General features: G+C 50.5%; 1 protein-coding gene across 2 annotated transcripts in view; it reads left to right on the top strand.

The window, feature by feature from the left end:
* The first annotated feature begins 3173 nt into the window (after positions 1–3173).
* Positions 3174–24787, top strand: part of LOC147114236 (E3 ubiquitin/ISG15 ligase TRIM25-like) — a 48959-nt gene continuing 27345 nt past the window's right edge. Inside the window, exon 1 of one of the 2 annotated variants that reach the window (XM_085995914.1) lies at positions 3174–3819. In XM_085995914.1, the coding sequence (XP_085852040.1) occupies positions 3259–3819 (561 nt within the window). In that variant the 5' untranslated portion in view covers positions 3174–3258. The remainder of the gene's footprint in view (positions 3820–24787) is intronic. The other variant, XM_085995915.1, reaches the window with a different exon arrangement.

The following is a 24787-nucleotide window of genomic DNA, read 5'->3' on the forward strand; positions in this document are numbered from 1 at the left end:
CAAGTCACCGAAGCCAAGGGTAATGAGTTAAGGTTGTGGGAAAAGTACGCCCGCCTAGCAAGGCGAGTTAGGGAGCAGGAGGAGAAAGTAGAGGAGGTAAAGGCAGCATACAAGCTAGCAAGCGAGCAGGGGTTTGAAGAGGTAGATCATGGCCCCTGCAAAGAGCGGATAGAAAATCTGAGCCGGGCCCTGAGGAAGGCAAAAGGCATGGTGTGCCTCATAAGCCCGAAGGCAGGCCAGGCAGATTTTATGGGGAACGAGGGGAGGAAATTTCAAACATCACTGGTATTGCCCAGGGACGACCCGGTTGAGGAACAGGAGGTCTCAGGACCACCACCCGTAGCGCCAGGTTTCAGCGAGGTCTGGCAGCAAGGGGGGGTGGAGCCAGAGGTGGGAGCGGAGGTGGAGCAACCCCCGCCAGAGAGGTCAGAGCCGGGACTGATGTGCCCAGCCCGGCATCAGATGTTCGGCCCACCCGTCAATGGCGACGATGAGGGACCCCTCCCAAACCAGTTCGTATTACCCTACAGCACCCAACAGCTTAGGGCTATGGTGAGCCATATCCCAACGCTCTCCGAAAAGGGAGACCCCTCGATCCACTTCAGGGAAGTAGAGCAGGCAGCCAGCTTCAATGAATGCGATGGTGCTGAGCAGGCCAAAATGCTGCTATTCTCCCTGGAGAGTAGGCTCCTCCAATCCAGGACTGGACACAGTACTCGAGGTGGGACTGACCAGAACTGGACACAGTACTCGAGGTGGGACTGACCAGAACTGGACACAGTACTCGAGGTGGGACTGACCAGAACAGGACACAGTACTCGAGGTGGGACTGACCAGAACTGGACACAGTACTCGAGGTGGGACTGACCAGAACTGGACTCAGTACTCGAGGTGGGACTGACCAGAACTGGACACAGTACTCGAGGTGGGACTGACCAGAACTGGACACAGTACTCGAGGTGGGACTGACCAGAACTGGACACAGTACTCGAGGTGGGACTGACCAGAACAGGACACAGTAAACGAGGTAGGACTGACCAGAACTGGACACAGTACTCGAGGTGGGACTGACCAGAACTGGACACAGTACTCGAGGTGGGACTGACCAGAACAGGACACAGTAAACGAGGTGGGACTGACCAGAACTGGACACAGTACTCGAGGTGGGACTGACCAGAACTGGACACAGTACTCGAGGTGGGACTGACCAGAACTGGACACAGTACTCGAGGTGGGACTGACCAGAACTGGACACAGTACTCGAGGTGGGACTGACCAGAACTGGACACAGTACTCGAGGTGGGACTGACCAGAACTGGACACAGTACTCGAGGTGGGACTGACCAGAACTGGACACAGTACTCGAGGTGGGACTGACCAGAACTGGACACATTACTCGAGGTGGGACTGACCAGAACTGGACACAGTACTCGAGGTGGGACTGACCAGAACTGGACACAGTACTCGAGGTGCGTCTGACCAGAACTGGACACAGTACTCGAGGTGGGACTGACCAGAGCTGGACACAGTACTCGAGGTGGGACTGACCAGAACTGGACACATTATTCGAGGTGGGTCTGACCAGAACTGGACACAATACTCGAGGTGGGTCTGACCAGAACTGGACACAATACTCGAGGTGGGTCTGACCAGAACTGGACACAATACTTGAGGTGGGACTGACCAGAAATGGACACAGTACTCGAGGTGGGACTGATCAGAACTGGACACAGTACTCGAGGTGGGACTGACCAGAACTGGACACAGTACTCGAGGTGGGGCTGATCAGAACTGGACACAGTACTCGAGGTGGGACTGACCAGAACTGGACACAGTACTCGAGGTGGGACTGACCAGAACTGGACTCAGTACTCGAGGTGGGTCTGACCAGAACTGGACACAGTACTCGAGGTGGGACTGACCAGAACTGGACACAGTACTCGAGGTGGGACTGATCAGAACTGGACACATTACTCGAGGTGGGACTGACCAGAACTGGACACAGTACTCGAGGTGGGACTGACCAGGACCGGACACAGTACTCGAGGTGGGACTGACCAGAACTGGACTCAGTACTCGAGGTGGGACTGACCAGAACTGGACACAGTACTCGAGGTGGGACTGACCAGAACTGGACACAGTACTCGAGGTGGGACTGACCAGAACTGGACACAGTACTCGAGGTGGGACTGAACAGGACTGGACACAGTATTCGAGGTGGGACTGACCAGAACTGGACACAGTACTCGAGGTGGGTTTGACCAGAACTGGACACAGTACTCAAGGTGGGTCTGACCAGAACTGGACACAGTACTCGAGGTGGGACTGATCAGAACTGGACACAGTACTCGAGGTGGGACTGACCAGAACTGGACACAGTACTCGAGGTGGGACTGACCAGAACTGGACACAGTACTCAAGGTGGGTCTGACCAGAACTGGACACAGTACTCGAGGTGGGACTGACCAGAACTGGACACAGTACTCGAGGTGGGACTGACCAGAACTGGACACAGTACTCGAGGTGGGTTTGACCAGAACTGGACACAGTACTCGAGATTGGACTGACCAGAACTGGACAGAGTACTCGAGGTGGGACTTACCAGAACTGGACACAGTACTCGAGGTGGGACTGACCAGAACTGGACACAGTACTCGAGGTGGGTTTGACCAGAGCCTGTACAGTTTGATCATGACTTCCTGTGACTGGATTCTCCTGTTTAGGATTTTTAGTCCAACATTATTTTGTCTTTGTTGTTGCAGGTCTGCGTTGGTTGGACATGTTTCGTGTTGAGTTTACTGAGACTTGTAGCCTCTGCTGCTTTGCTTTTTCCCATCTCTCTTTGCCCCTCTGATGAACCTTTAACTTTTTCTGTATATTTTTCTATTCCTCCCAGAGAGCTCCTTCCCCTTCCTCTCTGCAGGGTTTTTAAAGTTTATTTTTCCTCTTTATATCAGTTTTAATTTGTTTGTTGAACTATTTTGGGTCTGGTCTGAGCTGATTAGTTTTGGGTCTATGTTTCCTGGGCCCAGTTTGCTGTATTCTGGCTCCATATTGTAAAATTGCAATCTTGTTTTTCTAATTTTGGTTCTGAACTGCTGCTGCAGGCCTGAAAGTGTTAATCTTCAGACAAAGTGAGTCATGAAAGTGAAACTAACATTGCCACTCCCTGCACCGAGTGTTTATAAGAGTTTCACTTCCTGCTCTGGCTTCTCGCTCTCTCCGGTGCTGTGTGAAAACTCTTCAGGTGCTGTAACAATGGAGCCCGGAGCTTTAGAGGCTGAATTAACCTGTGCTGTGTGTCTCCACGTGTACCAGGATCCTGTGATATTACCCTGTCTGCACAGTTTCTGTTTGAAATGTATTGAGGGAGTTTGGGCCCAGACAGCAGGCCCAGGAGGGTTTGAGTGTCCTCAGTGTCGCCGGAAATTCAACCCCAGGCCCAGACTGGAGAGAAACTTCACGCTGTGTAATATAGTGGAAAAATACAACCACTCACAGCCTGCTGCTGATTCAGCCGGTGTCATGTGTGAATACTGCATCGAGAATCCAACCCCAGCTGTGAAGACGTGTCTTAGTTGTTTAGCTTCATTTTGCTCCCTTCATTTAAAACCACATTTACTGAAAGAGGCCTACAAAGATCACACCCTAATCGAACCCGTGACTGACCTTACAGAGAGACAGTGTCCGGAACATAAGAAGATCCTAGAATTCTACTGTAAAGATGATGGAGAGTGTGTGTGTGCTTCCTGTACAATAATAGGGAAACATAAACCCCACACACTGCTGAGCCTAGATCAGGCACACGCTGCAATTAAGGTGAGTGACACAATTCCCGATATTATATACAGTGAGCGAGAGTTCTCCTTTTTTAAATTATTCATTCCTGGGAAGTGGGCATCGCTGGCAAGGCCAGCATTTATTGCCCATCCCTAGTTGCCCGTGAGAAGGTGGTGGTGAGCCATCTTCTTGAACCGCTGCAGTCCGTGTGGTGAAGGTACTCCCATAGTGCTGTTAGTGGGGGAGTTCCAGGATTCTGATCCAGCGACGATGAAGGAACGGCGATACATTCCCAAGTCAGGTGGGACAGGACATACCCACTGGCTGCAGACAGTGCTGCTTTAGCCCAGTGTTTTTTGTTGCTCTGGGTGTTTGTTTTCTGTCAGTCAGATTTACTCCCTCCCCTTTCTCTTACAGTCTGTCTGAGAGAGCAGGGTGGGCACTGGGAGGGGTGTGAGAGTGGCCCCGGGTGACTGCCCCTCACCCACACTCAGCCCCTCCTGGGTAGGGCACTGTAGAGCTCAGTAATTCACTGTGTGGGCACCTGTGAGAACTGGCACTCCATGGCATAGGGCTGGAGAGCAGAGCATGTTGTGGCCCTGTGTAACGCTGGGGGATTCTGCCCTCTGAGCAGCAGGGAGAGGACCATCACCGGTGGGGGAGTGAGGGACACCCACAGGGGGAGACTCAGGGGCTGGGTGGAGAAACTGTTCCTCACAACAAGAGGGAATTGCTGTTTGAGAAATGCTGGTGTGTTGGAGTCTGTTTCCCTTTTCCCGCGGCTGATTGCTGGAAATGGAGGAGCTGAGTCGCTGTGAAAATGCAGCACACGGTGTGTCACTGAAAAGAAGCCGGTGTGTGTGAGCTCACTCAGTTTATACAGGGCAGGAGCCTCTTTACTGAGAGACACAGAAGGCAATATTTCTGCTCAGGGTCCAGACACTGAGGCCCCAAGATTCACGGGAAGGCAGGGAGGGAGCAGGGGGCCTGTCAGTGACCGGGAAACACGGAAATTCCGGGAACACAGAGGTCCGGCCCAATTTAATGTCAGGACATCATTAGAATTGTTTTACTCTGTTTCCCTCCCAGCAGCGGAGCCACACGGAGAGGCTGAGCACTGCCGGGCGGGAAATCCTGCGGGACAAGGCAGGAGCCGGGGAACGCTGATGACGGGGAATCAAAGATCAGGGCTTGTGAAGTGGGCTCGGAGCACAGCGGAGAGATTGTGGGCGGGTGAGAGAAGGCAGGAGAGAGAGATGGCGGGGAGAGAGAGCGGGCGGGGGAGAGAGAGATGGCGGGGGAGAGAATGATGGTGGAGGAGAGAGATTCACCGAGGGGCACGACGCTGCCCAACATGCCAGCGAGCAATAAGTTCAAGGGTCAACCGCGGGAATATAGGGTCTTGGTTAATATCTGACAGCAGTGATTGTTTAGGTTGCAAGCATAAAATATCCATAATCGTTGTCCAAATCAGTGCTACAGTCTCACTAAATGATTTATTTTAAAGAATAATGGGGGAGCAATTGGGTGGCGCCCCCTTTGGAGCACTCACGTCGCCGGGTCGTTAATTTTAGCCCCTCAAAAAGGTTATTGCTCCCGCGCCGGAAATGGAATGGTAACGCCCCCAGCAGGAGGCGGGTCTACTGGAAGCGCTCCCCCTCCCTCTGGGGGTGCTCCCATTTAGTATCGTGGTGCCACGTGTAACAGCGCCACGAGCGTTGGCACATAGCGAGGCGGGACTGCAGGCCTCCCACCCCTGTTTAAAGGGGAGGGGGCAGCGCGCACCGGGGCCCTGCTGGACCACCGGGCAGCGGGGTGTCGGCAAAAGAGCCCGGCACTCAAGAGGAGTCACAGTCTCAGAGGATGGCCTTCGTGAATTTGAGAAGAACCATTTCGGTACTGGGGCAGGGGCAGAAACCTGTTTGGAGGGATTCAAACATGGAGTTCCAGGAAAGATGGGCACGGTTTTGGAAGGTGACAACACGTTCCAGGACTTTGGAGAGGAAAGGGAGGTTGGAGATGGGGAGGTAGTTTTGCAAGGACGGAGGGGTCAAGGGTTGATGTTTTGAGGAGAGGGGTGATGACGGCAGATTTGAAGGAGAGGGGGACAGTACCTGAGGAGAGAGAACCGTTAACAATATCAGCTAACATGGGAGCCAGAAAAGGAAGTTGTGTGGTCAGCAGTTTAGTAGGGATAGAGTCGAGGGAGCAGAAAGTGGGTCTCATGGACAAGATGAGGTCGGCGAGGTCAGGAGGGGAGATCAGAGAGAAACTGGAGAAAGATGTGAGTTCAGGGCTCAGGCAGGGGGGAACTTGAGAGGAAGTTTGGCCCGGTGGGCTTGGGGAAGGAGGGAAGTGACAGAGGCAGCTGTTTGGATAGTCTCAATCTTAGAGACAAAGAAGTTCACGAGCTCCTCGCACTTGTTATTGGAGTTGAGGGTGGAGGAGACGGGAAGAAGGGTTTAAGAAGAGAGTTTGCAGCAGAGAAAAGAAGCTGGGCGTTATCTTTGCATTCCAAAATAATCCTGGAAAAGGAAGCAGCTTTTTCAGATGAGAGCAGGACCCGATAGTGCTTTATGTGTTCCAGCCAGATCTGGCAGTGAATCCTAAGGCAGTTGTCCGCCATATCCGTTCAAGTCTGCGTCCCTTGGACTTAAGGGAGCGGTGATGAGGGCCGTACTGGGGGAACGGCCAGGGTGAGAGAGATAGTAATAGTTTTAATAGGGACTCGGGCATCAAAGGGGGCGGTGATGGTGTGATTAAACAGATCGGTAGCTGCAGAAATAACATGGTGAATGGAGGGCCAAAGGCTGGACAGTAGGGATTTTGGAAGTGCAGTTGTAAGTGAGTTGGGAGAGAGTTTTTTCAAGGGGCGGACACAGAAGGAGGGTCTTGAGGGAAGTGGCGGTAGGGATTGTGGATGCATTGGTAATAATTTTCCAAAACTCCCTGGACTCGGCAAAGGTCCCGGCAGACTGGAAAACTGCTAATGTAACACCCTTATTTAAAAAGGGCAGTAGACAGAAGGCTGCAAACTATAGACCGGTTAGCCTAACATCTGTGGTAGGTAAAATTTTGGAGTCCATTATTAAGGAGACAGTAACAGGACATTTGGATAATCATAATTTAATAGGACAAAGTCAGCATGGTTTTATGAAGGGGAAGTCATGTTTGACAAATTTGCTGGAGTTCTTTGAGGAAGTAACATATAGGGTGGATAAAGGGGAACCAGTGGACGTAGTGTATTTAGACTTCCAAAAGGCATTTGACAAGGTGCCACACAAAAGATTATTGCTTAAGATAAAAAATCACGGGATTGGGGGTAATATTCTGGCATGGATAGAGGATTGGCTATCTAACAGAAGGCAGAGAGTTGGGATAAATGGTTCATTCTCAGACTGGCAATCAGTAACTAGCGGTGTTCCACAGGGGTCAGTGCTGGGTCCCCAACTCTTTACAATCTATATTAACGATTTGGAGGAGGGGACCGAGTGTAACATATCAAAGTTTGCAGATGATACTAAGATGGGGGGGAAAGTAGTGAGTGAGGAGGACATAAAAAACCTTCAAGGGGACATAGACAGGCTAAGTAAGTGGGCAGAGATTTGGCAGATGGAATACAATACTGGAAAGTGTGAGGTTATGCACTTTGGCAGGAAAAATCGTAGAGCAAGTTATTATCTTAATGGCAAGAAACTGGAAAGTACTGAAGTACAAAGGGATCTGGGGGTCCTGGTGCACGAAACTCAAATGGTTAGTATGCAGGTGCAGCAAGTGATTAAGAAGGCCAATGGAATGTTGGCTTTCATTGCTAGGGGGATAGAATATAAAAATAGGGAGGTATTGCTTCAGTTGTACAAGGTATTGGTGAGACCGCACCTGGAATACTGCGTACAGTTTTGGTGTCCATACTTAAGAAAGGACATACTTGCTCTCGAGTCAGTACAAAGAAGGTTCACTCGGTTAATCCCGGGGATGAGGGGATGGACATATGAGGAGAGGTTGAGTAGATTGGGACTCTACTCATTGGAGTTCAGAAGAATGAGAGGCGATCTTATTGAAACATATAAGATTGTGAAGGGGCTGGATCGGGTGGATGCAGGGAAGATGTTCCCGATGATGGGTGAAACTAGAACTAGGGGGCATAGTCTTAGAATAAGGGGCTGCTCTTTCAAAACTGAGATGAGGAGGAACTACTTCACTCAGAGGGTGGTAGGTCCATGGAATATGCTGCCCCAAAAAGCTGTAGAAGCTACATCATTACATAAATTTAAAACAGAAATGGACAGTTTCCTAGAAGTAAAGGGAATTAAGGGTTACGGGGAGCGGGCAGGAATTTGGACATGAGTCTAGGTTCGGATCGGACATGGCCCTGTGGGTAGCGGAGCGGGCCCAGGGGCCGTGTAGCCTGATCCTGCTCCTATTTCGTGTGTCTAATTCTGTTAGATTCAGGAGATGGTTCTGTGATAATGGATTGGCGGTTAGGATCAGATCAGCCATGATCTTATTGAATGGCGGAGCAGGCTCGAGGGGCCGATTGGCCTACTCCTGCTCCTATTTCTTATGTTCTTATGTTCTTATAGAGTTGCGGGGGGAAGGGGACAGGGGTGGAAGGCGGATGTGGGTGGACAGCGATACGAGGAAGTGGTCAGAGATGGCCTTATCTGTCATTGACACGATGGGAGTAGCGAGGCCACGTGAGATGGCCAGGTCAAATCATAAAATGGCCATGAATGGGTTGAAGCCGAGCCTTTGAGAGGCAAAGTCTTGGTCCAAATCGTCACCACGCTGTGGCATTTGATGTCTACTGATGTCTGCAGATGAGGTCTGGAACTCTAAACACTGCTGGATCTCCGCCCGCACCAACACTTTTCCAGCAGAGGTCGCTCCGTAACTCTGTGAAACCATTTTTATGTCAAGGCTACTCTCGGTAATCCTGCACCATTAACACTCGCAGTCCCGAAAAACAGAAAATCCACTGTGGCTCTTCTAGAGAGTCCAAGGGGTTAATTCGTCAATTCATGATTTCCTTCTGTCACCCTGGGGAAATATCCACTCAAATTAAGAAACTTCAAATTTAACAAAGCCCAAAATCTGTCTCCATTCAGCAATGTGAAAGTTGTTGCTTGGTGAATTAAAGCAGCTGTCAGCGGAAGGGGTTAAGTGCTTTGTGTGTTTATAAGGAGGCGGAGCCAGATATGGTCAGACTGGCGCAGCTTGTGTAACACAGCTTTCACCTGAAGCTCAAAACATCGCCCAGAGAAAAGGAACCAAACTCCAAAAGTCTCAATGCCGTCAAAACCTGCACAAAGATCCTGATACAATTCAATTCTGGATTAACTTTAAACACAGTCTTGTCAGGAAAGGCAGCTTTTCAGTTGGTTCATCTCATTTAAACTGCAGAAAGCAAGAGCAGTTTTGAGCTGTAATCCGATTCAAACAAAGTGCTTTGAAGAAGTTCCAATTGATGAACAACCCGACCCCGTCCTGCAACTGGAACTTGGGATTCTTCAAAGCTGCATTTTATCTTCTTTTGTAGAAAAACTCTTTGGGGGGAAAATTGGGCTGGTTTGCACCACTCGGTAGCGCCCGGGCACGGCGCTGCTAACGCCTCCCGTGAAATTCAGCGGGTGGTTAGCGGCGGCGGTAGCCTATAGCGCCCCGCGAAGCTGCACCGCCGGCAATTACATCATCGCCGTACACAGCGCCCCGCTCGCGCTCCGGCCGCAAACTTCCCTTTCACCCCCTGACCTATCGCCGGACGATGTGTCCGACAGGATCAGGGGGCGTTTCTGCAGCGGTGGTGATGCTACTTAAAGGCCGGGTGTCGGGCGGCCATTTGTATTTTGGCCGACTGCCAGCACCTGCCCCCTTTCCCTTTGTTTCTCGGGGTGCCGGCCGCGATCACTCCTCTTGAGTGCCGGGCTGTTTTCACCCACCCCGCTCCCCGGGGGTCCAGCAGGGCCCCGGTGCGCGCAGCGCTAGGCCCCTCCCCTTTAATCAGGGGGGAGGCGAACAATGACGCGGTGCTACGAGCTGCCATGCGTGGCGCTGCTACACGTAGCGCCGTGAAATTCAGTCGTGGCTCCCCAAGCAGGAGGGGGAGTACTTTCCAGTAGCACACCACCTCCTGCTGGGGGCGCTACCACTGAATTTATGAATTCAAAACAGAAGGACTCAATATCTCAAAACTAATACCCGCATGTGTACACACACAGAGAAAGCAATGAACAAACTGAAGACAGCCTATGCTTATAGAAAAGACATTGATTAAAATGTTTGAAATGCTCCCAACATGATGGACAAGACGACAGAGGGTTAAACTGCTTTTCGCTCTGTGAAGGGAAAAGAGGGCGGAGCTAACACCACAAACAAACATCACACAGACACATTGTTAAGAGAGACTTTGAAACAAAAGGAAAGCTGCAGCTTGTTAAACATTCGTAGCATTCTTAATGTCAAGCCCTCAGCCAATGGGGACGGTAGGATAGTGATTATGTTACTGGACCAGTGATCCAGATGCCTGGATTTATAATCCCGAGATGTGGTCCAAATCCCACCATGGCAGTTTGTGAATTTGAATTTAAATAAATAAATCGGGAATAAAAAGCTATCGGATAGTCGTAAAAATCCAACTGGTTCACCAATGTCCTTTCGGGAAGGAAATCTGCCGTTGTTATGTCCGCGTATAAATAAAACACGGACTGCAGGAGAACGGTGTAACAGGTGTTTACTGAACGTAGGGTATACTGGAACTAACTGTACAGATTACTACTCAGTGTTATATACAGGTGTGGTCACTGATGGTACTGCAGTATACAGGGGCTGTAAAAGATAGTTCCTCCCTTAAAGGTACATACATTACAATTCCTCCCCTTTTAGATTAACAGTACCATAACATTCATTAAACAATTAAATAATAACTAATTACAATTACAATTTTGTACAATATACATTAGCTGAAAATAATCTCTTATAAATTCAGCCTTTGGGGAGGCTTCCTGATCCTTTCTGGATAGCGCCTTTCTCGAGTGTCTTGCTCTTGCGGCAGAGGCGATTCTGGCCCCTTATCATTGGTTGGTTCATCAGCTTCCGACGCTACTGTTTCTGAGGTAGATGCAACCGGTACTTCGGGCTCATCACCAGGTACGTATGAGTGAGGCATGGGGTTGACTTGTTCATGTGACTCTAGGATCTGGTCAGCATGGCGTCTCACGATGCTCTCTCGAACGTCCACTGTGTACATTAGTGGTCCCTGCTGTGTGCATATCGTTCCTGGCTGCCAGTTTTCTGTTCGGTAGTCGCGGGCCAAGACTGGTTGCCCTACCTTGAAGCTCCTTGTTGGCTTCTCATTGATGTGCTGGAATTGCTTGTTTTCCACATCTCATCGTACATTTGGTTTGAGTAAATCCAGGCGAGATCTTAACCTTCGGTTAAAGAACATCATGGCTGGGGCCTGGTTGGTGACTGCATGTGTCGCATTCCGGTAGGCTAATAGGAAAGTGTCCACCTTGTGTTGCAGTGGAATGTTGTCGTTATACATCACCTTTATTGCTTTTTTAAAGGTTTGTATGAACCTCTCAGCCAATCCATTTGTGGCTGGATGATATGGGGCGGATGTGTAATGCTTTACCCCATTATTTCTCAAGAACCTCCGGAAATCTTCGGACACAAACTGTGGTCCATTATCGGAACAAATCTGTTCTGGCAAGCCATTCCTGGCAAAAATGGTCCGTAGGACTGCAATAGTTTTCTCCGTGGTGGTGGAGGACATTTTGATGACCTCTGGCCATTTCGAGTGTGCATCCACGGCTATTAAAAACATTGAGTCCATGAATGGACCAGCAAAATCAATATGCACCCGTTGCCATGGAGATGAGGGCCACTCCCATGGGTGTAGATGGGCCTGTGGTGGTGCATTTTGGACTTTCTGGCATCCTGCGCAGCTCTTGGTCATTTCCTCGATTCCTTTATCGATTCCCGGCCACCACACAAACGCCCTGGCTAGGCTCTTCATTTTTACCCCTCCCAGATGACCCTCATGAAGCTCATTGAGCACTCTATCTCTCAACTTGGGTGCAATTACCACTCGGGATCCACACATCAAGGTCCCCCAGCACACTGACAGCTGTTCTCTCCTTGACGAGAATGCTGGTAAGTGAGTCGCCATGTGCTGGCCATCCCTTCACCGTCAAATCATATACCCGAGAAAGTGTCAGGTCATTTCGGGTTTCCTTCTCTATACTTGCATTTGTTACGGGTAGATATTCGACTATAGTTGAATGGAATATTTCAATAGGATCCACTGCAGGTGCTTCCTCCACCGTAGGCAGTGGCAGGCGTGATAGCCCATCAACGTTTCCATGCTGTTTCGTGCCCTTATACTCAATTTCGTATTGATGTGCCCCTAGATAAAGGGACCATCTTTGCAGCCATTGCACAGTCATCACTGGAACGCCCTTCTTTGGGTTAAAGATGGAGACAAGAGGCTGGTGATCAGTCAGCAAGGTGAATTTCTGCCCGTGCAGATAGTGATTGAACTTCTTCACCCCCCAAACTTGGCTGAGGGCCTCCCTGTCAATCTGGGCATAGTTACGCTCGGCTGAGGTTAATGAACGTGACGCAAAGGCTATTGGCCTCTCTGAGCCGTCAAGGAATTTGTGCAACAGCACCGCTCCAACGCCGTAGGGTGACGCATCACATGCCAACCGAATTGGTAGTGTTGGATTGTAATGGGCCAATACTTCTTTTGAAGTGATTAGGGTTTTGCTTTTCTGGAAAGCACGCCTACATTCGTCACTCCATTTCCATGCTACTCCAGTTTTGCAGTCGGGCATTCAGTGGGTGTAGTATAGTAGACAAATTTGGCAAGAACTTATGGTAGTAGTTTACCAGCCCGAGGAACGACCTCAGTTATGACACATTTTCCGGTGCTGGAGCCTTGACTACTGCCTCAATCTTGTCTGGGGACTTATGTAACCCCTCTTCATCAATCACGTGGCCACAATACGAGCTTTGTTTCCTGAAAAACTCGCATTTGGGGCGGTTGGCTCGGAGCCCATATTCCTGTAATCTAGTGAGCACCTGCTCCAGGTTGGCAAGGTGATCACTGTCATTTTCGCCCGTAACCAGGATGTCGTCCAAATAACACTGGGTTCCTGGGATCCCTTGCAGGACTTGTTCCATCGCCCTCTGCCAAATAGCCGGAGCTGATGCTACCCCGAATATCAGCCGGTTGTATTGCTGGAGACCTTTATGAGTGTTGATTTTGAGGTATTTTTTTGATGCTTCTTCGAGCTCCATTTGCAGATATGCTTGGGCCAGATCAATCTTAGTGAAGCATTTCCCTCCAGATAGTGAGGCGAAAATATCTTCAATCCGCGGACGTGGATATTGCACGGTGTGAAGGACTGGGTTCACAGTTACCTTAAAGTCCCCACAGATGCGAACCTTCTTTGGCTCCCCAGGCGTGCTGCTCAACGACTTTTTCATTACAGGAACGATGGGTGTGGCCCACCCGCTCCAGTCCAACTTGGACAGTACACCTGAATGTTCCAGACTCTCCAGCTCTGATTCGACGGCTGGGCGCATGGCATAAGGTACCGGTCTGGCCTTAAAAATTTTGGGTTTGCGTTTTCTTCAATTTTGATCGTTGCAGTTATGCCTTTTAGTGTTCCAAGTCCTTGCTGGAACACTTCTTTCGCGTCAGTTAGGATCTTTGACAGTCGCCCAGGTGTGACATCGTCATCCTTTTTGTCAGCCACAGTCAGTGCCTGAATGGAATGCCAATCCAATTGTATTTTCCGGATCCATTCATGTCCCAGTAATGGTGGTCCTCCATCTTGTAATATATACAGATCCAGTTTCTGTATTTCCTTACCGTTGTATTTAACGGGCACCCTTATTTTTCCTTTGGGGTAGACTTTTTGCCCCGTATACGTCTTCAAGATAATTTTTGTGTCTCTCAAGGGTACATGTGAGAATAGCCGCTCATAGTCTCGTCGATTCATGACTGTTAGGGCTGATCCTGTGTCCAATTCCATCTTTACCTGGGACCCTGCTATCATGAGAGTGACCCAAATGGTTCGGTGATCCTCCTTTGCGATCACATTGTGTAACTTCAGACAACTTAGTCTCCTGCTTTTGGAGTCGTTATCACTCTTTTGATCTTCTGAACTACTGTCCGTCATCTTCTGTACTTTCTTGTACTTTTCTTTAGTAGTTCTTTTAGTGTTGGTTTTCTTTCCTGACCTGCAGACTCGTGCTATGTGTCCTACTTTTCCACACTGTCTGCACACTTTGTCCTTAAACCAACAATCCTTCTGGTCGTGGGTTGTTCTGCCGCAGCGATAGCACTTCTCTGCTCCATGTGCCATTTCATTGGTGCTATATTCTTGCGGCTTCTGTTGTATTTCTGCAGCGCCCCGTGCTGCTGCTTCATAGGATACCGCAACGCTGAAAGCTCAGCGTAAGGTCCCTTTCCGATAGAAGTCGTTTCTGGGTTCCTTCACTCTGGAGCCCGCAGACAAACGTATCCCTTAAGGTATCTGCCAGTCCTGCTCCAAACTGGCAGTGTTTTGATAATTTGCGTAGTTCCGTGAGATAACCAGCATTACTTTCATCTTTGTGCTGGTTTCTTTTATGGAACTTGAATTTTTCTGCTATCAGCAGCGGTGTAGGGTTTAGGTGTTCCTGTAATATAGTGACAATATCCTCAAAACTTTTCTCCATTGGTTTAGTTGGGGTTATTAAATTCCGTAATAGGCCGTACGTTCTCGCGCCCATCAGATTCAACAATACCGACGCCTTCTTCTCATCGGACACCTCATTTGCCTTGCAGTACACTTCAATCCTCTCAACATATGTAGCCCAGTCTTCGACTTCATTGTCGAAAACAATGATACTGCCACTCTTCGGCATCTTGGGTGTGGTTTAAAATGGCGCCTCCCGCGCTTTTCCTTCTTCCTCAATGGTTCAAAATGGCGCCTCCCGCGCTTTTCCTTCTTCCCCCGCTGCTGCCAATGCTGCTCCTAGCGTTTCTTATGGTAATGGCAGCGCCCTGTGGATTTCGCGCACTTCCCCTGCGCTGCTGCCAATGCCGCTCTCGGCGGTCCTCGTGGCAAATGGCGGCGCCTTGCGGCTTTCTGCGCATCTCTCTCTCTTCCTCTCTTCAACGCTGCCCTCTGCGTGTCTCTTTTTCTTTCCCTCTTCAACGCTGCCCGGCTCCTGAACACTGGCCGCGCCCTGTGCGCTCCACCCTCTCTCTCTCTTTCTTCCCGTCGACGCTGCTCGGCCCTCTTACTGTGCCGCTCGGTCGAGCTCTAGCCCGCCGCAGTCCGGGAAGGGTCAGCGCACTATCTGCTACCAGCCCGATTTGCTGGACCACCTCGACTGGAGAACCAAGCCCGGCTCTCGACAGTCTCCCCCGTGATTCTCTAATCTCCGATGGATTACTGGGCGTTGCCCGCGGTTGACGCCCGTTGCTCTGGCTTCGACCTCCAAGATGCTGCTCTTCAGGGACGAATCCCCGTGAGGTGATGCAGAACTGCAGGTGAGTTCGAACCTGCTCGTCGCCACTGTTACGTCCGCGTATAAATAAAACACGGACTGCAGGAGAACGGTGTAACAGGTGTTTACTGAACGTAGGGTATACTGGAACTAACTGTACAGATTACTACTCAGTGTTATATACAGGTGTGGTCACTGCTGGTACTGCAGTATACAGGGGCTGTAAAAGATAGTTCCTCCCTTAAAGGTACATACATTACAGCCGTCCGTACCCGGTCTGGCCTATATGTGACTCCGGACAAACAGCAATTTGGTTGACACTTCACTACCCACAACAAAATGAAGCCTCTCGTTAGCGCCTGGGCGAAATTTAGGAGGTGGTTAGCAGCCATGCGTAGTGTACTACTTCCAGTTCTGGTCAGTCCAACAACAAGTACTGTGTCCAGTTCTGGTCAGACCAACCTCGAGTCCTGTGTCCAGTTCTAGTCAGTCCCACCTCGAGTACTGCGCCCAGTTCTGGTCAGTCCCACCTCGAGTGCTGTGTCCAGTTCTGGTCAGTCTCACCATGAGTACTGCGTCCAGTTCTGGTCAGTCCCACCATGAGTACTGCGTCCAGTTCTGGTCAGTCCCACCATGAGTACTGCGTCCAGTTCTGGTCAGTCCCACCTCAAGTACTGTGTCCAGTTCTGGTCAGTCCCACCTCGAGTACTGTGTCCAGTTCTGGTCAGACCCACCTCGAGTACTGTGTCCAGTTCTGGTCAGACCCACCTCGAGTACTGTGTCCAGTTTTGGTCAGACCCACCTCGAGTACTGTGTCCAGTTTTGGTCAGACCCACTTCGAGTAATGTGTCCAGTTTTGGTCAGTCCCACCTCGAGTACTGTGTCAAGTTCTGGTCAGACCCATCTCGAGTATTTTGTCCAGCTCTGGTCAGACCCACCTCGAGTAATGTGTCCAGTTCTGGTCAGACCCATCTGGAGTATTTTGTCCAGTTCTGGTCAGACCCACCTCGAGTACTGTGTCCAGTTCTCATCAGACCCACCTCGAGTACTGTGTCCAGTTTTGGTCAGACCCACTTCGAGTAATGTGTCCAGTTTCGGTCAGACCCACCTCGAGTACTGTGTCCAGTTCTGGTCAGTCCCAGCTCCAGTACTGTGCCCAGTTCTGGTCAGACCCACCTCGAGTTCTGTGTCCAGTTCTGGTCAGTCCCACCTTGAGTACTGTGTCCAGTTCTGGTCAGACCCACCTCGAGTACTGTGTCCAGTTCTGGTCAGTCTCACCTCGAGCACTGTGTCCAGTTTTGGTCAGTCTCACCTCGAGCACTGTGTCCAGTTCTGGTCAGTCCCACCTCGAGTACTGTGTCCAGTTCTGGTCAGTCTCACCTCGAGCACTGTGTCCAGTTCTGGTCAGTCCCACCTCGAGTACTGTGTCCAGTTCAAGTCAGACCCACCTCGATTACTGTGTCCAGTTCTGGTCAGACCCACCTCGAGTACTGTGTCCGGTTCTGGTCAGACCCACCTCGAGTACTGTGTCCAGTTCTGGTCAGTCTCACCTCGAGCACTGTGTCCAGTTCTGGTCAGTCCCACCTCGAGTACTGTGTCCAGTTCTGGTCAGACCCACCTCGAGTACTGTGTCCGGTTCTGGTCAGACCCACCTCGAGTACTGTGTCCGGTTCTGGTCAGTCCCACCTCGAGTACTGTGTCCGGTCCTGTTCAGTCCCACCTCGAGTACTGTGTCCAGTTCTGGTCAGTCCCACCTCGAGTACTGTGTCCAGTTCTGGTCAGTCCCACCTCGAGTACTGTGTCCAGTCCTGGTCAGACCCACCTCGAGTACTGTGTCCAGTTCTGGTCAGTCCCACCTCGAGTACTGTGTCCAGTTCTGGTCAGTCCCACCTCGAGTACTGTGTCCAGTTCTGGTCAGTCCCACCTCGAGTACTGTGTCCGGTCCTGTTCAGTCCCACCTCGAGTACTGTGTCCAGTTCTGGTCAGTCCCACCTCGAGTACTGTGTCCAGTTCTGGTCAGTCCCACCTCGAGTACTGTGTCCAGTTCTGGTCAGACCCACCTCGAATACTGTGTCCAGTTCTGGGCAGTCCCACCTCGAGTACTGTGTCCAGTTCTGGTGAGTCCCACCTCGAGTACTGTGTCCAGTTCTGGTCAGTCCCACCTCGAGTACTGTGTCCAGTTCTGGTCAGACCCACCTCGAGTACTGTGTCCAGTTCTGGTCAGTCCCACCTCGAGTACTGTGTCCAGTTCTGTTCAGTCCCACCTCAAGTACTGTGTCCAGTTCTGGTCAGTCCCACCTCGAGTACTGTGTCCAGTTCTGGTCAGTCCCACCTCGAGTACTGTGTCCAGTTCTGGTCAGTCCCACCTCGAGCACTGTGTCCGGTCCTGTTCAGTCCCACCTCGAGAGCCGTGATTGAGTCGGCCTCCACCACCCTTTCAGGCAGTGCATTCCTGATACTAACCACTCGTTACATAAAAAAGTTTTTTCTTTTGTTGCCTTTGGTTCTTTTGCCAATCACCTTAAATCTGTGTCCTCTGGTTCTCGACCCTTCCGCCAATGGGAACATTTTCCCTCTATCTACTCTGTCCAGATTCCTTATGATTTTGAACACCTCGATCAAATCTCCTCTCAATCTTCTCTGTTCTAAGGAGAACAAATCCAGCTTCTCCAGTCTATCCACGTAGCTGAAGTCCCTCATCCCTGGAATCATTCTTGTAAATCTTTTCTGCACCCTCTCTAAGGCCTTCACATCCTTCCTAAAGTGCCATGCCCAGAATTGGACACAATACTTCAGTTGAGGCCGAACCAGTTTTTTTATAAAGGTTCTTCATAATTTCCACGCTTTTATACTCTATACCTCTATTCATGAAGCCCAGGATCCCTTAAGCTTTTTTATCTGCTTTCTCAACCTGCCCTGCTACCTTCAATGATTTGTGCACATATACCCCATGGGCTCTCTGTTCATTCACCCCCTTTCAGTCAGCATGTTATTTCCAGACCCGAGGGGAATTGCGAGAGCTGCTCATTGCCCGTGTCCCATTAGGAATACGCAAAGTGTTCTTAGTGTCTCCCATATAGGGTTTGGCAAAAGGCTCAGCGTCCTTGTCTTTACTGGTGTTCACTCTGTCCGAGACCACTTGATAGCTGATGCTGTGCCATTGGCGATCCGTTTACCGATACACATACACGTCAATCGAAGCCCTTTCCCTGCTGGTCCGTGTGTGAACCGCCCCGTGTTGACCATGGCCGGGTCTCATTGCTGGTATAACTCGTGACAACACAGTGCCAGTCGCCCGAGAGGCTTCTCGATTCACCGAGGGGCACGACGCTGCCCAACACGCCAGCGAGCAATAAGGTCATGGGTCAACTGCGGGAATATATCCAAAAGAGGGAATATATGCTCTTGGTGAATATCTGACATCAGTGATTGTTTAGGTTGCAAGTGTAAAATATCTATAATCATTGACTAAATCAGGGCTTCAATCTCACTAAATGATCTAATTTAAAGAATAATGGGGGACAATTGGGTCGCGCCCCCTTTGGAGCATTAACTTCACCGGGTCGCTGCTTTTAGCCCCTCAAAAAAGTTATTGTCCTCTTGCCGGAGATTGAATGGTAACGCCCCCAGCAGGAGGTGGGGCTACTGGAAGCGCTACCCCTCCCTCTGGGGGGGCTCCCATTCAGTATCGCGGCACCATGTGTAACAGCGCCATGTGTGTCGGCATAGAGCGAGGCGGTACTGCAGGCCTCGCTCTCCTGTTTAAAGGGGAGGGGCTCGGCACAGCACGCACCGGGCCCCTGCTGGACCACCGGGGAGCGGGGTGCCTGCAAAAGAGCCCAGCACTCAAGAGGAGTGTCGGGCTGACCGATCGCGGCCGGCACCCCGCAGGAGGAGGCGAGAGGGAGCAGGTGCTGGCAGGCAGCCCAAAATAATTGTCCGCCCGGCACCTGCCCTTTAATTTGAGCCGCCCCGGGCCACACACAGCACCCTGGCCCTGTCGGACAATCTCTTTAACTGAGACAAACCCTGAAAACTACCTGCGAGAGACTCGCTCCGCCTCATCTCCCGAGGTTTCTCTCTCTCTTTTGGAGCTGGCGAGCAGCCAGCAACATGCGAGAGACTCGAGCTTCTCTCTCTCTCTCTCTCTCTCTGTGTTGGAGCTGGTGGCTCACAGACTGGTTTGAAATTAACCCTTTCAATCCCACACACACATGTACATTGGGAATTTCCAACTCCAAGTCCTTCTCTTGGTGTTTTTAATGGTTCTCACCTATTTTTATTATTTTTTTACTTCATTGATGGGATGTGGGCGTCGCTGGCTGGCTAGGCCTGCATTTAGTGCCCATCCCTAATTGCCCTTGAGAAGATGGTGGTGAGCCGCCTTCTTGAACCGCTGCAGTCCATATGGCGTAGGTACACCCACAATGCTGTTAGGAAGGGAGTTCCAGGATTTTGGCCCAGCGACAGTGAAGGAACGGCGATACAGGTCCAAGTCAGGATGGTGTGTGGCTTGGAGGGGAACTTGTAGGTGGTGATGTTCCCATGCGTCTGCTGCCCTTGTCCTTCTAAGTGGTAGAGGTCGCGGGTTTGGAAGGTGCTGTTGAAGGAGCTTTGGCGAGTTGCTGCAGTGCATCTTGTAGATGGTACACACTGCAGCCACAGTGCGCCGGTGGTGGAGGGAGTGAATGTTGAAGGTGGTGGATGGAGTGCCAATCAAGCGGGCTGCTTTATCCTGAATGGTGTCGAGCTTCTTGAGTGTTGTTGGAGCTGCACTCATCCAGGCAAGTGGAGAGTATTCCATCACACTCCTGACTTGTGCCTTGTAGATGGTGGAAAGGCTTTGGGGAGTCAGGAGGTGAGACACTCGCCGCAGAATTCCCAGCCTCTGGCCTGCTCTTGTAGCCACAGTATTTATATAGCTGGTCCAGTTCAGTTTCTGATCAATGGTAACCCCCAGGATGTTGATAGTGGGGGATTCAGCGATGGTAATGCCATTGAATGTCAAGGGGAGATGGTTAGAGTCTCGCTTGTTGGAGATGGTCATTGCCTGGCACTTGTGTGGTGCGAATGTTAGTTGCCACTTGTCAGCCCAAATCTGAATGTTGTCCAGGTCTTGCTGCATATGGACACGGACTGCGTCAGTATCTGACGAGTCTCGAATGGTGCTGAACAGTGTGCAATCATCAGCGAACATCCCCACTTCTGACCTTATGATGGAGGGAAGGTCATTGATGAAACAGCTGAAGGTGGTTGGGCCTAGGACACAGCCCTGAGGAACCCCTGCAGTGATGTCATGTGATTGAGATGAATGACCTCCAACAACCACAGCCAACTTCCTTTGTGCTAGGTATGATTCCAACCAATGGAGAGTTTTCCCCTTGATTCCCATTGACTTCAGTTTTGCTAGGGCTCCTTGATGCCACACTCGATCAAATGCTACCTTGATGTCAAAGGCATTCACTCTCACTCTTGAGTTCAGCTCTTTTGTCCATGTTTGGACCAAGGCTGTAATGAGGTCACGAGCTGAGTGGCCCTGGCGGAACCCAAACTGGGCATCAGTTAGCAGGTTATTGCTGAGTAAGTGCCGCTTGATAGCACTGTCGATGACACCTTCCATCACTTTGCTGATGATTGAGAGTAGACTGATGGGACGGTAATTGGCCGGGTCGGATTTGTCCTGCTTTTTATAGACAGGACATACTTGGGCAATTTTCCACATTGCCGGGTAGATGCCAGTGTTGTAGCTGTACTGGAACAGCTTGGCTAGAGGCGCAGCTAGTTCTGGAGCACAAGTCTTCAGTACTATTGCCAGAATGTTGTCAGGGCCCATAGCCTTTGCAGTATCCAGTGTCTTCAGCCGTTTCTTGACATCACGTGGAGTGAATTGAATGGGCTGAAGACTGGCATCTGTGATGCTGGGGACCTCAGGAGGAGGCCGAGATGGATCATCCACTCGGCACTTCTGGCTGAAGATAGTTGCAAATGCTTCAGCCTTGTCTTTTGCACTCACGTGCTGGGCTCCACCATCATTGAGGATGGGGATATTTTTGGAGCTTCCTCCTCCTGTTAGCTGTTTAATTGTCCACCACCACTCACGACTGGATGTGGCAGGAATGCAGAGCTTTGATTTGATCCGATGGTTGTGAGATCGCTTAGCTCTGTCTATCGCATGTTGCTTCCGTTGTTTGGCATGCAAGTAGTCCTGTGTTGTAGCCTCACCAGGTTGACACCTCATTTTTCGGTATGCCTGGTGCTGTTCCCGGCATGCCCTCCTGCACTCTTCGTTAAACCTCAGGTAGGGAGGGTTCAGGATGTTCCAACTCCCCTCATCCTTTAATCAAAGCAGATAATTCCAAGCTCTGGGTTTTCTGTGACAGTCTCTTAATTAACCATTTGAACCAACACACTGAATCAATTAGAATGATGAGGACAATTATCTGGGCTGTGACAAAACTCACTGATATTATTCTAGCCCCTGGGTGCTGAGCTGTGTTGTTAACCATCTCCCACCATGCAACATTCCCAAGGGTAGACGTCTCCTTTTCGGACGTTGGGATGTTTTACTGCGTTAAAGGCGCTTTATAAATGCAAGTTGTTGTTGTTGGGTTTTCCCTCTCTCCAGATTATCTGATCAGAAGATCGGGGGTTGTCTGGAGGTCTTTGCTTATCTCCCCCATGTGGTCCCAATGTCTCTGGTAGCGGCCAGGCTATCTAATACCCTTTTCTCATTGTTCAGTATAGATGGCGACACAAACATCTCCAAGAGAAAGCTATCAATTAACGATTCTCACCTGCACTTTCCTGACTTTCACTATAATGTACTCGTGGGTGCCCTCACACATCTTTCAACCACCTGGGGCAATGCCCCTCGACCCCATTTGGTGAGGCACTTTCTCTGCTTCCATCACAACCCTTCAATCACTGCCTCTCACACCATTTCACTCATCCTATTAATTACCATTTCATCTCATTCCTGAGCCCTGGAGGAATTTTACTGTCCAATACAATATTATCATCAACCCATAAAACACAGAGTAAACGTTCCCAACTTGGGCCAAGTCATCAACACATTTTTGTTTATTATATCATTTCAAAATTATCCCAAATCCAGAGAGCAGTATTGTGGGACTGGCAGGACTTGTCAATGTAATCCAATCCGGCCAATAACCGCCCCATCAGTCTACTCTCAATCATCAGCAAAGTGATGGATGGTGTCTTCGACAGTGCTATCAAGCGGCCCTTACTCACCAATAACCTGCTCACTGATGCCCAGTTTGGGTTCTGCCAAGACCACTCAGCTCCTGACCTCATTACAGCTTTGGTCCAAACATGGACAAAGGTGCTGAATTCCAGAGGTGAGGTGAGAGTGACTGCCCTTGACATCAAGGCAGCATTTGACCAAGTGTGGCATGAAGGAGCCCTAGTAAAACTGAAGTCAATGGGAATCAGGGGGAAAACTGTCCACTGGCTGGAGTCATACCTAGCACAAAAGAAGATGGTTGTGGTGATTGAAGGTCAATCATCACAGGCCCAGGATATCGCTGCAGGAGTTCTTCAGGGCAGTGTCCAAGGCCCAACCATCTTCAGCTGCTTCATCTATGACCTTCCCTCCAACATAAGGTCAGAAATGGGGATGTTCACTGATGACTGCACAGTGTTCAGTGCCATTCACAACTCCTCAGATAATGAAGCAGTCCATGCCCGCATGCAACAAGACCTGGACGACGTTCAGGCTTTGGCTGATAAGTGGCAGGTAACATTCGTGCCACACAAGAGCCAGGCAATGACTATCTCCAACAAGCGAGAGTCTAACCACCGCCCCTTGACATTCAATAGCATTACCATCGCCGAATCCCCCACCATCAACATCCTGGGCACAACATTGACCAGAAACTTAACTGGACCAGTCACATAAATACTGTGGCAACAAGAGCAGGTCAGAGGCTAGGTATTCTGTGGCGAGTGTCTCACCTCCTGACTCCCAAAAGACTTTCCACCATCTACAAGGCAAAAGTAAGGAATGTGATGGAATACTCTCCACTTGCCTGGATGAGCGCAGCTCCAACAACACTCACGAAGCTCGACACCATCCAGGACAAAGCAGCCTTCTTGTTTGGCACCCCATCAACCACCTTAAACATTCACTCCCTCCACCACCAGCGTACCGTGGCTGCAGTGTGTACCATCTACAAGATGCACTGCAGCAACTCGCCAAGGCTTCTTCGGCAGCACCTCCCAAACCCGCAACCTCTTCCACCTAGAAGGTCAAGGGCAGGTTTGTTTGAGGGTTCGGGGGAAGCTCTCCTGCTCCTCCAGGCCCACACGCAGTGCTGGAAAAACACTTGCCTGCTGGATCTGGCAGCTCCCACCTCCCTTCAGCTGTGGGGATTCCCGAGCCCCGGGATAGACGGCCCGCAGCCGTTAAATCCAATCGCTGCCAAAATCTGAGGCACGGAGCCTCATTTAAATATTATAATTACCGGCCCGCCTCTCCTGAGCGGGTTACTCGGCCCAGACCCAACCTGCCGCCGTTAAACCGGAAGGAGGCGCCTTCCCCGCTTCTTGTCTCCACCACCAACAGTCTCCTGAAACCCCTCTCCTCTGCCCCACCTCCCTCACCTCCAACAACAAGTGCCAGAAGCTCAGGGACTTCTTTCTCAGCAAGATTGAGGCCATCGTTCAGCTCCCTCTGCCGCTTCCCTCCTTTCTCCAAGTGCAACAAACCAAACCATCCCCAAGTTTGCCCTTGCTCTAGCCCTGAACTCACATCTCTCCATAATTTCTCTCCTATCTCCCCTCATGCCCTTTCCATGCTCAGCTTGTCCATGAGACCCACCTTCTGCTTGCTGGAACCTCTTCCCACTAAACTACAGACCACCCAACCTCCCTTCCTGGCCCCCATGCTCACTGATAGTGTAAATGGCTCTCTCTCCTCAGGTACTCTTCCGCTCCCTTTCAAATCTGTCATCATCGCCCCACTCCTCAAAAAAACTCACCTTGACCCCTTGGTCCTTGCAAACTACCGCCCCATCATAACCTCCCTTTCCTCTCCAAAGTATTTGTATGTGTTGTTGCCTCCCAAATCTGCGCCTCTCTTTCCAGCAACTCCATGTTTGAACCTCTCCAATCAGGTTTCTGCCTCTGCCGCAGTATTTAAACAGCCCAACTAAAAATTCCCAAATGACATCCTGTGTGACGATGACCCTGATGCACTATCCCTCCTCATCCTTCTCGACCTGTCTGCAGCCTTTGACACTGATGCGCTATCAACAACACCAAAGACTACGAGATGGACTTATATGAAGTAGGCTTTTATTGACTAAGAACTAGAGCATGCCTCTGCTAGTGAATCCATCCTAAGAGCTCCCGGGGGAAGGGTTGTGAGTCACCTTTATACCCGGGCTTAGGGGTGGAGCCAGGGGCTGAGACATGCCTGGACTTGTACAGAGTTAACAGTGGTTTACCACACAGACATGTACAGGGTTAACAGTGGTTT

This window comes from Somniosus microcephalus, chromosome 8 (assembly GCF_052327205.1).
Source record: "Somniosus microcephalus isolate GS21.2 chromosome 8, FLI_Smic_1.0, whole genome shotgun sequence".
Classification (NCBI taxonomy): domain Eukaryota; kingdom Metazoa; phylum Chordata; class Chondrichthyes; order Squaliformes; family Somniosidae; genus Somniosus; species Somniosus microcephalus.